Raw genomic sequence first — 13,248 nt, 5'->3', positions numbered from 1 at the left:
TGCTTCGGGGCGGGCGGGGCGCTCGGCCCGGTTTGGGATGACTGGGTGCCAGGCGGCTTCAGGGCCAGGGTAGGATTCCGTCCCTGGGGCAGGGCTCTCCCCTCCCCGCAGCAAGGGTGTGTGGGGGGAGAGCTGTGCGGTGAGGGGCTTGTCTCTGCAGGAGGGGAGGCGGTGAAACGTGGGAAGTCTTTCATGTTTTTGGAGCAAAGGTTTGGCTGCGGGGATCTTAGACCCCCTCATGCCTCGAGGAGAGCCTCTGTGCTTCGCTTTTAATGAGTTAGAAGTTGATTTGCCTTCCCAGTCTCGTCAGCCAAGCCTAAGCAGGCTCCAGGGAGAATTTCTGAGTTTTTCTCTGGTCGTGGGAAAATGAAAAGCTGTGAAATGTGGCTTTGGGGGGTAGTGTGGGAACACAAAGGCTTATTTTTATGCCTTCCTCTTCCCCTCCGGTTCAAATCAGGTGATAATGTTTACTGAGCCAGAGCTGAAAGTCAGGTAGAAGACGCGGCGTGGTGCGTGCCAGGATTGGGAACGGCGCCGTAACTCGGCGAGGAGAAGCTGCAGCTTTCCCGTGGCTGTCTCACGTACAGCTACGAGCCAGCTTTGGGTTTTACCTCTCTTCTTTTTTGATTGCTTCAAGTTTCCACCTTAGTCTTTTCCTGGAGAATTTTCCAAAGCTTTTAGCCTTCTTATCTCCCGCTGGGACCGATGAAGAGAGCTGCCCTCCTGCCAAAGTCTCTGGGTATCCATATTTGTTTATGGGTTTGTTCCCCGATGAACAGTGACATCTTCCTGTTGATCTTGTTTTGCAGCAGAAATTTCGGTGATGTTATTTGGCAAAATCTCTCGTTAGGTTGCATAATAGTCCCATTTTCTCCCTCTGATGTTCCCTGTCATCCTTGGCTTTGGAGGCTTGAAAGGTAGGCAGTGCTGTGAGGAGAATTTAAAAAAAAAAAAAGGAAGAAGCGTCTAGACCTTTGAAGGTGGCAACGCTGTGACAGTGTTATATTCAGCCGTACCTTCTGGCTGATAAAACATTACACGGATAGCCAAGCTGTCTGGCTGCTTTGCATCGCACCAGATAGGAACATAAGTAAGCAATGCAAGCGCAGAACATCAGACTTTGCAGAGTCCTAGCTCTGCGTCGTAGGGTTATGTTATCGACAGGAGCGATACGCTATTTATAACCTCGGCTGCTGCTTATCAGTGTGTATGGGTTGTCTTTCCTCGCAACGTCCAACCGCCTCAGTCCCTTTTTATTTTGATAGTTTTAGGATCTCTAATCAAGCTGTGGCTCGTGGATCTGTTTCTGTTTAGCCTTGCTGTAATCTCTTCTGAAGTATTAGTCGCTGCGCGCAGTCCCTGGGGGAGAGAGAGGAGTGAGAAATCGGAGAGAGGTCAGCAAACCTGAGAATGCCGGAGGATGTGGGAGAGAGCTGTAACTTGGCCTGAAGTATTTACTTCTAAGTGATGATGATGGGAGGGGGGTGGGATATAGATCCACTGCTCCCTGGGGCTGTAAGTACCCAGCAGGAAGGAGAAGGTCTTTGAAACAATGGGATCATTTAGGGGAGGGAACGCGCTTCCTGGAGCCAGGAGCCCCCCTTTTCTGTCTGGGGTGCTTAAATCTGGTGTGCCGTGAAAAGCCAGAGCGGATGGGAAGATGGGCAGGGTGACCTTATTTTCAGTTGTTGAAGTGGAAAGCCTGGTTTTATCTCAAGGCAGTTTCTCCCAGATCTGACCTCTTTGCTTGGATACACAACTGGGTTTGTTCTGGGAGACTGGGGCTTGCCCTTCCCCAGCCAGGGACGCGTGTAGTGCAGGCCTTCGAAGTCTTGCACTCTCCGAAACCGCAGCCACTCACAGTAAAATCCCGGTGCCTGACTGCCCCACAGACGAGCTGACTCTAGACCTGCTTGTCAGGAGAGCACAGCTTTGGGTATTCCCTGCGTGTTTTTCTTTTGCTCATGGCTCTTTAGCATCGTTCCTGGTCTTTGCCTGGCTTTGGCTCACCTGCTTTCACCTCTTGGCTGCGTATAACACCTTAACTGTGCCTGTCTGTCCCGTGCTATGCAGCTGGTTGTACAGCCCCTCCAGCAGTCTCCTGGCAGCACGTTGCACGCTCTCGGTGTGATTGGGGGGCAAATATCTCAGCCTGACGGTTTGCTTGTTGCCTCGGTAGATGGCTCTTCCCGATCATTGGCCACATGGGTATCTGCACCTCGACTGGAGTCATTCGGGACTTCGCGGGGCCATACTTTGTATCAGTAAGTAGATGATGGATCTGGGTGCTTAAGCAGAATCCATGCTTGGTCTGCTTCTTACCTTTGTTGGTGGCTTTTGAGCCATCCCCTGTCCTGTGCAGTTCAAAGTTTTGCAACGTAATGGCTTAGGTGTTTCCCAAGATTGCAGATCTTTGCTGTTACTCTGCGGGCTGCTTTCCAGTGGAGTTCATTTTGGGGGGGGATATGACAGTTAGTGGCTGGTTTGGTTTGGTGAGCAGAAGGGAAAAATATCTTATTAAGATATTATTAAGAGCCAGACTGGCTCTTAATTGGGAATTTTAGACCTAAATCCTCTTAATTCTGAGTAACAGAAGCTGCCTTCCAACATCCTCAGCATGCCTGTTACTGTCACACTCCTTAGCATCAGGTATGTGCCGGTCTCCTAAACGGCTTTATAGTCTGGTGGATTTTGAAAGTAAGGGAGTTTTAAGTTGGGATAATTAATACTCTTAATAGATCGGAACACTTGCAACTTTGAGTTAACAAGATATTAACAGTTAAAAAAAAAAAATGGGGGGAACAAGGTCCATGTACCATATAGCTAGATGATGTTACCATGTATAGAGTATAAATATACTCGTGCCCAGAGCAGGAGTACGAAAACAATTGAAACCTAAATCCAGACCCAGAAATAAGATTGGTGTCTTGAGACTGCTGAGGCAATGTGACAGTTTTATCGCGAAGCGATCGCGGGCTGTCTGTGAGGCCTTCCAGCAAAAGGCATGTCATGAATATTGCGCGGGCTTATCCTCTTGAGATGTTTTTTTTCCTTTTTTGTAGGAAGACAACATGGCATTTGGGAAGCCAGTGAAGTAAGTGTTCTTGTTAGTTTTTATTAAACTAACCAACTGACCTGCAGATGTCCTTTAATTTGTGGAGACACACGTGCTATAATATTGCTTTTCTTCTTGTTCAGATGCCCTAATTCAAGTGGATGGCTACTGTGTCTCTGCTTTTCAAGAAACCACATTAAATTAAATCTTTTTAGAAGCGTGACAGCAATGTATAATGAGAACTGTATGGAGCCTTTATTAAAAAAAAGAAAAGGCTAAAGCATTTTAAGATAATGTTAACAACTGCTCCAAGTAAATACTGCCCGCGCTGTGCTAATCAACTGTCATCACTTGCATCCTGTTAATGATTTTCTGGGGGGAGGTGGAGAGGTGCCTGGGTTTTGTGTACCTGTCAGATCAGGTTTATGTTTTGAATGGCCTGAAGGTTTCACATCATGGGACGAGAAAGCAGTTCAGAGTTTTGTCTGTGCCCCGGAGGTCTGCAGTTTCTCTCTCTGGGGTGCTGTTGGGCTGAGGGTGCTGAGCTTTAGTTTCTGCTGCCCTCTGCAGCATACGCTTGTCTTGAAGAGCTCGGCTTCATGGACTCCAGAGACAGTGGATTTCTCTAAGTCCTTTAAGCATCTTCCTGCTGGGAAGAGCAAGAAGTCATAAAGGTGCAGCAGTAATGCGAAAGGATCTGCTCTCATCCTTCTAGGTACTGGAAACTGGATCCCAGCAAAGTATACTCCACCGGTCCCAATGCTTGGGACACAGCTGTACACGATGCCTCGGAGGAGTACAAGCACCGAATGGTACGGCTCCGACACTGATGTCCTGTCTTTGTGTCTGGGTGCTTGCTGCAGGTTTGGGACCCGTGGGTCCGCACCAGTGCAGGGTGTGGAACCGGGGACCCTTGAGGGCAGGATTTCTAATCCCACGCTCCTTTTTCTGTTCCAGCACAACCTTTGCTGTGATAACTGCCATTCTCATGTGGCTCTGGCCTTAAACTTGATGAGATACGATAACAGCACCTCCTGGAACATGGTGAAACTCTGCTTCTTCTCACTCCTATATGGGAAGTATGTAAGGTGAGCCGAGGAGAAGTCTAGATTCAGCAGGTGAAAGGGCTCTGTTTCTTTCATTCTTCCTATCCCTCCAGAGCTTCAGACTGTCCCGTGGAAAAGGGAGAAACATCTCTCCCTCCACAGCGTGTGGGTGTGTGTCGCTGGTAGGTGGTACTGCCACTGCCTGCTGCCTCTTAGGAAAAGAACCAAGGGTACCTGCTCATTGCACTAGATGCTGCTCCTGAAATACTGTATCTGGCAGCTGATTTAGGGTGCCTGGAATTTGGGAAATGCTAGCTAGAGCAAAGCTTGCTCTGTGTTGTCTTTTGGCTGGGTTAGGTCAGAACATAAGGTCACGGAATGGCTTGTCTCCAAGGACTACTGGTTCCTCTTCCCTCTCTTAAATCTTGTTTACATAAAAACTAGTCAGATTTCCAACTTGTGTGGAGCTTCCAACTTGAGCCAGAGAGGGAAACCCTGAGCTTTCTGCACTAGAAAGGGTACTTTAATCTCCATTTCAGCTCCTTGTGCCTGAAGAGGAGATTCTGCAAGGACTGCCTTGCATAAAGCTTTTGAGTTGCTCCACTTCTGTTGGGTCTTCCCTGTTCTGGAGAAGCTTTTAGGCAAGTGTAGTCCCTGCTGTCTCGGTTAAATACACCAGCAGTCTGAATAACGAGGCCTGTGGTAACAGGGTTTCATTTTTTGTGGTCTGCTGTCTCCACTCCTGTCTGTGCAGATATGAAACATGCTAGTCTTCACCCTGAATTTAAGCTGGAAGGTGAGTCCAGCCCTATTGTTTGTGGTACAGTTATTTGTGGACCTGATTTAGTCTCCATTTTTAACATGGACTGGATCTCCAGGATGCATTGTATGGCAGTGCCACCAATGGATAAGAAAGTCAGAAGGGCGTCTGTGTCCCTCTGATTTCTCCAGCTATTCTCACATCCTTCTCTCCCTCTTGTCTTTCTCTGCTGATTTCTTTTAAATCCTCCCCCTTTTTTCCCCCATCTTGCAGCATAGGGGGATTTGTGAAGACTTGGCTTCCCTTTGTCCTCTTCTTGGGAGTGATCGTGACCATCGTTCTGACGCTTCATTTGCGGTGATGACAGCTGTGAACTCCCCATTCCATGGGCACACGAAGGAAGAAACTGTGACTGATCCAGCGAGATGGAGGCGTGGGACTCTGGGAGGCGTTTTCTGAGGAAGGTGGCAACTCCACTGCATTGTAACAGCTCATCTTTGTTTCCTGGAACTGGCTTCTTTTCCTTCTGTTTTTGTTCTGTCGTTGGTGTCTCCCAGTGTCTGGGGTCCTGAAGCCTCCTGCTCTCTCCTTGAACACACTCCCTTTCTGCAATTTGGTAGGTAGAAACGCAATCAGGAGAGGAGAGGCGTGGGCACCTTCGTTTTCAGTGCCAAGTAAAAAGCCGCAAGGCAAACCCTGCCTCCTGGTTGAGGAGCACAAGCAGATCCACCTTTTAAGGTTCTCTCTGATCACTGGGTTTCTTCCTCTTGGCAGACCTCATCAGATGCTTCCTCAGATTTCCTGAGTCTCCGAGAAGGAGTTGTTATTTCCCTGTTGCACAACTCTCCCGTAGCACATGTTTCCAAGTGGAGGTGTGGGGTTCCTCCTGGGGATGTGGGGTGCCGCAGCACCCGCTGACCGTCTCCCCAGTAGCGACAGAAAGGTGGGACGCTCCTCTGAGGAGGTGCGCAGAGGAACGCTCTGTGGCAGGGCAAATACATCTGGTCCTGCTGGTGAGCCCAGAAAGGCAGGAAAGTCGATCGACTGGCTTGGGCATGGCTTGTGGCAGTCTGCACGCTTTCAGTAGCCTCTTGCAGAGTTGGCAACCTACTGCTAAGTCCCTTTTAGCTGGTGCCAGAGAAAATAGAGCTTCCCTGCTTCTCCTCGTGCTCTGAACATCTAAAATTGTCGTTGCACTTCTCATGAGCCACTTTCTCATGAGCCGCTTGCTTTCCTTTGATCCCTAGTGCTTCATGCGTCGCAGGGTACCTGAGCCTGCAGAGGGGGCAGCAGCACGTGTATGTTTCTGGGACAGGAGGCTGAGCGTAGGGTTTTGAAAGCATCCAGGAGATCAGCACCTGAGGCCTGAGCTTAGTGGGGGCCATCAGAGATTAAAAGAAAAGGTGGAGGGACTGGAAAGCATCCATGTTCTGGTTGGGCTTTGCAGCAGCAAACTGGGGCACTGGCTGGTTCCAGGATGGTGACCAAAGTCTATTTACTTCCTTGGCATGCTTTGAAGAGCGCACCTGGAGCACAAGCAGGACTGCTGTTGATGTGAGCAATGCTGCTCTGGCAGCACTGCGGGCTGGTGGCCCTTTTGAGCCCCGGGTCAGGCAGGATGGGTAGTAAGGGGGTAGGTTGTTCTTGAGTACTAGGCAAGAAGTGAATTTGGACACGACCCAGAGCCTCTCCCAGGGTGAGAGGTCCAGGTCGGTGTTTGCTGAGGCTCTGGCCTGCAGATGCTGCTTTCGGTGGGGCTCTGAGCCAAGTGGCTTTTTAGAAAAAAGTGCAGCTGAGGGTTATATGCAGCTGAGCAGGGTTATGTGCAGCTGAACAGATCTCCTCTGACTGCAGAGGAAGGAGAATAGCTTTTCCACTCATGCCTCGAAAGGCCAGCTCTTTACTCTGCTACCTGATGGATTTCAACCGCAAGGAGTGCTCGTGGCCAGCATGAAAGCTCTCCTCCACTGCCTGCTGTCCCTGTGGCTTCCCCTGACTGGCAAGCCCCTTCACCATTGCCCTGCTGGCTCTCAGACCTGTCCCCGTGTGCTTTTCCCTCTGCTTCCATCTCCCCAACTCCTAGCCATATGTGAGGGTTGGGGGGCTCCTCTTGGGCTTCTCAGTTTCTGCATTTCCTTCCTTTTCCTCGGTTGCTTTTAAATAGCCCCTTAAACAGCTCCCATCTCCCTAGCATCCAATTGTCTCTGTCATCTGGTGCTGGCTTTTCTGGGGTGGGTGGAGGAGGTGTGCAGACCTCGGCGCCCTTCCCCGCCTACCTGGAACTGCAATAGTCGTCGGTGTCTGCTCTGTACAGTCATTTCCAGCCTGCGTGGAGAGCGGGCCGGAGGGTGCTGGGCCTGGGGCTGATTAGAAAGCCAAGATCTTGATCAAAGAGAACCTTACAATGAAAGGATGGTGTCTTACTGGGCTACCCTGTGTCACTGTGGTTGCCACCCAGTGAGCCTGCTGGCTGATGTGCCCTCAGACGAGCCAGTTCAACGGGCGAGATTAGTCCTTTGCCTCTGTTTTTAATTTAAGTATGATTTATCAGAGTGACCTGCCAAGGATGCGCTTGGAGTCCCTGGCTCCGGGGCTGAAGCCAACCTGTCTTATGCAGTAGCAATAACCTAGAGACTCTTAGGCCTGTCTCACATGTTGATTCAGTGTTTTATTGATAAGCTATACAAGCATTGCCAAAGCTGAGACTTCGAGTTGTCAGGGGAGGCCGGGAGCGGGGCTGCTGGCCACGGTCGCCACTCCTGGGACTTCTGAAAACAAGTTGAGTGCCGTTCCCCACCGTGAAAATCCTTGTCGTTTTGCTCCTAACGCTTTTTACCAGATCTGGGTTTCGAATGAAGACTTGCAGAGCAGCAGCAAATGAGCCTCGGGGCCGGTTGGAGTGCTGGCTGCTGGGGAGGCGAGGCAGCCCTTCCCCCAAGTCCTGGCTGAACAGCCCACCCGTTTCCACTGACGGAGTTGGAGGATGGCTCTGGGCATCCAAAGGAAACGCGGAGAGCGAGGCCCAAAGCTGAGGTACCACAGAGCCAGCCCATGCCTCTGTGCTGGACGTGCAGAGCTGCACTTGCACAGTGAAGGATGGTGCCCACAGAGGTCGGATGCTGGGAGAGGCGGGTGGGCTGGTCGGATTTACTGTTTTCCTATGCTGTGGAAGTGTCAGCCCAGCACTGCAGGAGCATGGAGAAACCCTGGTGGTGCTCGGCGTGGCTTCCCGGCAGCGCTGCAGCCAGCGCCTGGGGTTGGGTGGGGAGTGGGCTGCTTGCTTCTTGGCCTGGGAGGTGGCAGAAGGAGGGGGTGGGTAAGGAAAGTCCTCTCCTTGCAGCGTCCTCCATCTCGCTACCAGCTTCTTCCCAGTGTCCCCTCTGACCAGCTGCGTTAAAGGTTCACCCTGCCCTTCGCCTTCCAGACGCCAGTTTTATGCTCCTCTCCTCCCCCCTTTGCACGTGCTTGTGCTGCAGAGCTCCGTGGCGTTGCCGTTGCTCTTCGGCGAGGGCGAGCCCTCCGTACCCTCATCCTTTGTTCTCTTGATCTCTGTGGGGCGCTGGATTACTTTGTAAATATTTAAACTCTGCTTCTGTGGTTTCATAATCCTGACGGTAGGGGAAATAAACTTATTTCTGTGGATGTCTCCAAGTGCCGCATCTCTCAGTGTCGAGGCTCTTTCCTCCTTCCAGCCCTCAGCAGGGTTGGTATTCCCCCCTGCCCCAAGGCAGCGTGTCTGGCTGCGTGCAGAAGCCGGACCCCCAAGCTCCCACACCTTTTATTTTATGAATTTGCCCTTTTCTCTGCTCCAGGGCAAAACTCGCAGCCCTGTTTTCAGACCTGCTGTTGGGAAGGGGAGGTTTGAGGGTAGGGGGACCCAATTGCCACAGTGCGGGAAGAGTTTGCAGGCTTTAATGCTGGGTCTGGAAGCCGGGGACCTGCCAAGGGTCTTTGTTATGTTTGGGAGAAGGCTCTGCCCGCTCTTGCACTTTGCCCATCCCTGAGCCTCTGCCCGGCGTGGCCCTGGGCAAGGGGAAGCCAAGCGCTGTGGGGAGGAGGATGCTTTTTTAGAAGACAAGCCCCCTCTTGCAGGTCGATCCCATTGAGCCATTCCCCTCCCATAGTCCAAAGTCTCTGGCATCTCTGTTTTCTTGGGAGCTGGGGTCCTTTCCCCTGCACCGATCTTCCATTTCCCTGCAAGCTGCTGGGAGGGGATGCATGCGTGGGGCCCGGGGCTGCCGGGAGCGGCAGAGGTGCAGAGTGGGCTGCAGAGAACCAGTCTTATTTTCCCCTCTCCCAGCAGGATACCGCTGCCTGAACTGGGAGCCAGGGAAGCTGGGCCTCCTCGAGTGCTGTAATGATTGCTAATGCAGCAGCCGATTTTCCGTTACATCTGATATCCAGAGGCCAAAGCTGCGCGATGGGGGAAGTAGATCAGCCTTAAAATTAGGTTGTGTACAAGGCTCGGGGATTTAATGGCGCAGCCATCTTACAAAACACCACCTGGATCCTCTCCTGCTCAGCCCCTTGATCCAAACCACGCTGCTCCTGTGGCTGCGTTACCTCCAGCCCCTGCTTCAGCTCTGGGGCTGCAAAACAGCAGCGGGGGGGATGGCAGGCAGCCTCCGAGGGGTTTATCCTGCACATGTCTGTCGCTGGAGCACAAGGTGAGGATGCAAAATGCCCCAGGAACGCGCTCTGCCCTGGCGTGCGGGGCTCTGCACCGCTGTAACCATCCTGCTGAGTCCCTGCTCGCCTCCCAGAGCATGGCAGGATTTTTCTAACCCACTTCTGCTGCTTGGGGAGGTGCAGGGAATCTGGCTGGAGCTGCGTGGGAGCTGAGCTGCACGGTTTGGGTTATGGTATCTGGGGATTATACAGAAGCAGCCAGTCCAAATGTGCCAGGATAGTCACACTCGGGCTGCTCAATCCCCAGCAGGAGGCTGGGCCGCGCAAGCCCTACTCCTCTCATTTTTGTCTCCCACCTCTCGGTGTGGCCAGTCCAGCCCCAGGAGGGACAGAGGCTGCTGGAAGTGGGGGAGGCTGCAAAGGGGAGTGCCAGGATCCATCCCAACCTGCCAAATGGCCTCAACCAAATCATCAGAGCCCCCTCGCTGCCTCTGCCCTCGCCCAGGGTGGCTGAGCGGGACCGATCCGCCCTGGCAGCTGCGGTGTGGGGGCTTCTTCAGCACAGGGAGCGGGGCCGGGGGTCCCCCCCCGACGTGGGAATGGGGGAGCGGATGCCCCATTGCTGGCCATGCTGCTGGTGTGGAGCTGCCTGTGCAGGGGGGGTCCCTGCTGCAGCTGGCCGGAGGGGAGGGAGGGGGTCCCTGTTTCTCATCCCCTTTGCAGGAGGTGGGGGGGCTGCCTGGGGGAGCAATAGCAAATGGCACTTAAGCATTTGCACGGCTGGAGCTTTTGAAAAATGGCAGTGGCTGGGCTGCCTTCGGTCATGGTGCCTCTGGGCTTGGTGCCTCCGGGCTTGGTGCCTCCGAGGCTGCAGCTCCCTCCTCATCCTCTGCCACCCCATCGTCCGCGTTGTGTCCCAGGCAGGGGAGGGGAAGGGGGTGCAAGACCCAACGCTGAGGCTCTTGATGCCCGCGTCTTCCCAGGCAGGGCTTGCACATCATCGCCAGACAGAGCCAACAGTGGAAACATCGCAAGGTCCCTGCTCTATTGCGAGGATTAAAAATTAAAAATGAGGAGGGGGGCTGCAAGCAAACAGCCCCCCAGCTCGTGGGAGCTGGGCTCTGTCCCCACAGGAGCTGGGGAGGGCTCAGGAGCCCCCCCTGGCAGGGGGACAGGGCCAGAGACCCCATTCCTTTGGGGGGAGACATGTGGTGGTGTAACAGCTATGGCAGGAAGGGAAGGGGGGGTTTGGGGAGGCTGCCGGGGGTGTGTGTCTGTGGGACAGCTTTGGGGTGTGAAATCTCCCTTGGTTTGCAGAGATATTTGTGTCCTGCAGCTGGTGCCTGTGCGGGGATTTGGCATCTCCCGCACCCTCCTGCGTGGGCTCTGTGCATCAGGATAAAGCCCTGCCCTCCCCTCCAGGGTCCCCACAGGAGGGACACCCATCCCTCCCGGCCTTCTCCCCACCACCGGGTTCCCCTCAGCATCCCTTGGCCGGGGGCACGTGGGCTGGGGCCACTCCAGGACCCCTGTCCCTCTGGAGACTCTCTTGGCAGCCGGTGACCGTGGAGCTCAGCTCCCACAGGAGCCTTAAAAGCCTCTGTTTCCCTCAGTGCCCCCGTCCCTGCAGCCCACCCTGGGTACCCTCAGCTGGTGGTCTCAGGGGTGCTTCCCACCCAGCCGAGGTGCCAATACTGAGGGTGCTGCCCCACTCCCCCACCTGCAAACCCAGCGGTGGGCGAGACGCTGCCCATGCTCCGCTGCACACTCCCTGCCTCAGTTTCCCCCTGCTGGGAGAGCCAGGCTTGCCTGTACCTCGTGGACTCGAAGAACAAGTTGGGAGGGGGGAGCAGGGCTGGGGAGCAGGACGGGACTTGCTCCTCGCCCCCGCTCCCTCGCCGCTGCCCAAACGCCCAGCACAGAAATGAGGCAGAACCTGTTCTGTGCACCCGCGGGGCTGATGCCAGCACCCGGCACCCAGGGGACAGACGGGAGGGTTTGCGTCCTCGGATGCTGCTTCAGGATGTGGCTGGGGCCCAGCTGCAAGCCATTGGGGCTGCCTGGCTCGCTCTGGGGTCTCTGCAAGGAAAACCATCCCCGAGGGCTGACCCAGCGCCTTGCTGGCCTTGTGCTGGTGGCCAGGTCATTCTGGGTGTCACCGGGCCGCCCCGGGCGGAGGGAGGCACCGAGGGAGGCTCTGCTCCACAGCTGCTACAGCTGAGACCCAGCAAAATCCCTACCCTTCTGGGTCACCAGGGCTGGGGCAGGGGGCACAGCGCAGGATGTGACCCACTGCTCCCCCACACCTCCAACCATGGGGTTTGGCTCTGTCTGTGCCATGCACAAGGCTGCCCCGAGCTGCCTGCCCATGGCCCTGAGGAGGGGCACTGCCCCAGTGAGCCAGCCCATCACCAAGGTGTCAGGTACCATCTGTCCGTCCATCCATCCACCCATCTGTCCATCCATGTCCAGAGATGCAGGGGCAGGGGACAGAGCCTGCCACATCCTTTCTTGTCCCAGCGTCAGCCCATAAACATTTCTCACTCTGGACATTGCTGGTACGAAGGGTCTGGGGCTGGGACACACTGGAAGGGCTCAGTGTCCACCCAGGGTGACCTGGAGCAGAGCCACCAGCCCACGAGCAGCCCCTGTGGGGACACGATGGTCCCTGGGCCATTGCCCTCTGCAGAGACCTGGCTGCACTCACCGCATTTCCAGAGCATCCATAGCAGGGACCTCATCCCCTTGGGGCCTTTCCCCATCGGAGCTGAGCAGCAAGCGCCCTGCAAGGGGAGGAAGGGGAGAGCGGCCAACAGACAGACAGACAGAGCCGTTGCTAAAGTCTCATTTCCTTAGAAACCACGCTAAAAATAATCCCCTTTTCTTGTGGTCCTGTGCTCGGCGTGTGCTGCCAGGCTGCTGCACCCCACCATGCCTCCCCCAGCAGCGCTGCCATCTCCCCGTAAAACTGCCTGGGTGACGGCTGGAGCCCGGCAGGGAGCCTGACCCCCCCCCCCAGCCAGCCAACCTCCCCTGGTGATGGAGGGAAACTGAGGCACAAGCCCCTGCTCTGCCGGGGAAGGATGCTCCTGCCCCGTGTGCTGGGATTTGCCACCTGATCCTGCACGGGGCTGAGCACCCAGGTTTGCCCTGGGCTGTGAGGGAGCCCCAGCCCTTTGGAGCAAGGTGGGATTGTGCCAAGCAGGACAGGAGCTGTGGGGCGGGGGGAACCCATGGGATAGGGGATGTGGGGCTGCCCCATGGGCCGGGGCTGTCCTATGGGATGGGAGCCATGGGGTTGAGGTTACCCTGTGGGGTGGGGGCCCTGCGAAGCCCCAAGGACCCCACGCAGCAGTGATCAGTGAACGCTCGCCCCAGTGCAGCCCGGGAGCACTCCCAGCCCTGCTCTGGATGAGGCCGCATCCTGCCCTGCGCCCTCCCCAGAACCCCCAGGTGAGGACGGGGGGGGGCAGGGTGGGTGGGTGTGTCCCACCCCATCCCCATGCCCATCCCCTTGGCTTCCAGCCTCCACCGGGCTTGGGGTCCCCCTACCCCGGGTTGCTTCCCCTCTGCACCACCCCTTCCCGGACTGCCTGACGCCTCCCAGTTCAGCCCAGTTCAGCCCAGTTCAGTCCCGTCCGGCGGGAGCTGCTGGCTCCAGTCCCTGCTTTCGTGCCGCCGGGGCGAGGAGGTGCTTGCTCGCCTGCGGTTGACTCAGCCCTAGGCTGCCAGCACCCTGCCCGGGGGTGGGACACGGG

At 55.3% G+C, this 13,248-nt stretch overlaps 1 protein-coding gene across 2 annotated transcripts; it reads left to right on the top strand.

Moving 5' to 3' along the window:
* Nucleotides 1-39: 39 nt before the first annotated feature.
* On the top strand, nt 40-8,506 carry TMEM222 (transmembrane protein 222). 2 transcript variants are annotated; one of them, XM_035903979.1, is made up of 5 exons: nt 2,135-2,264; nt 3,063-3,094; nt 3,771-3,867; nt 4,013-4,143; nt 5,135-8,506. In XM_035903979.1, exons 1-5 carry the CDS (start codon nt 2,205-2,207, stop codon nt 5,220-5,222), a joined length of 408 nt encoding a protein of 135 aa, XP_035759872.1. In that variant the 5' UTR covers nt 2,135-2,204; the 3' UTR covers nt 5,223-8,506. The 2 variants fall into 2 exon arrangements, with proteins under 2 accessions (XP_035759871.1, XP_035759872.1); XM_035903978.1 differs by lacking the exon at nt 3,063-3,094 and having other exon boundaries at nt 40-2,264.
* Nucleotides 8,507-13,248: the final 4,742 nt, after the last annotated feature.

This window comes from Egretta garzetta, unplaced genomic scaffold (genome assembly GCF_000687185.1).
Source record: "Egretta garzetta isolate BGI_Z169 unplaced genomic scaffold, ASM68718v1 scaffold101, whole genome shotgun sequence".
Lineage (NCBI taxonomy): Eukaryota > Metazoa > Chordata > Aves > Pelecaniformes > Ardeidae > Egretta > Egretta garzetta.
This window is presented reverse-complemented; position numbering and strand designations above follow the sequence as displayed.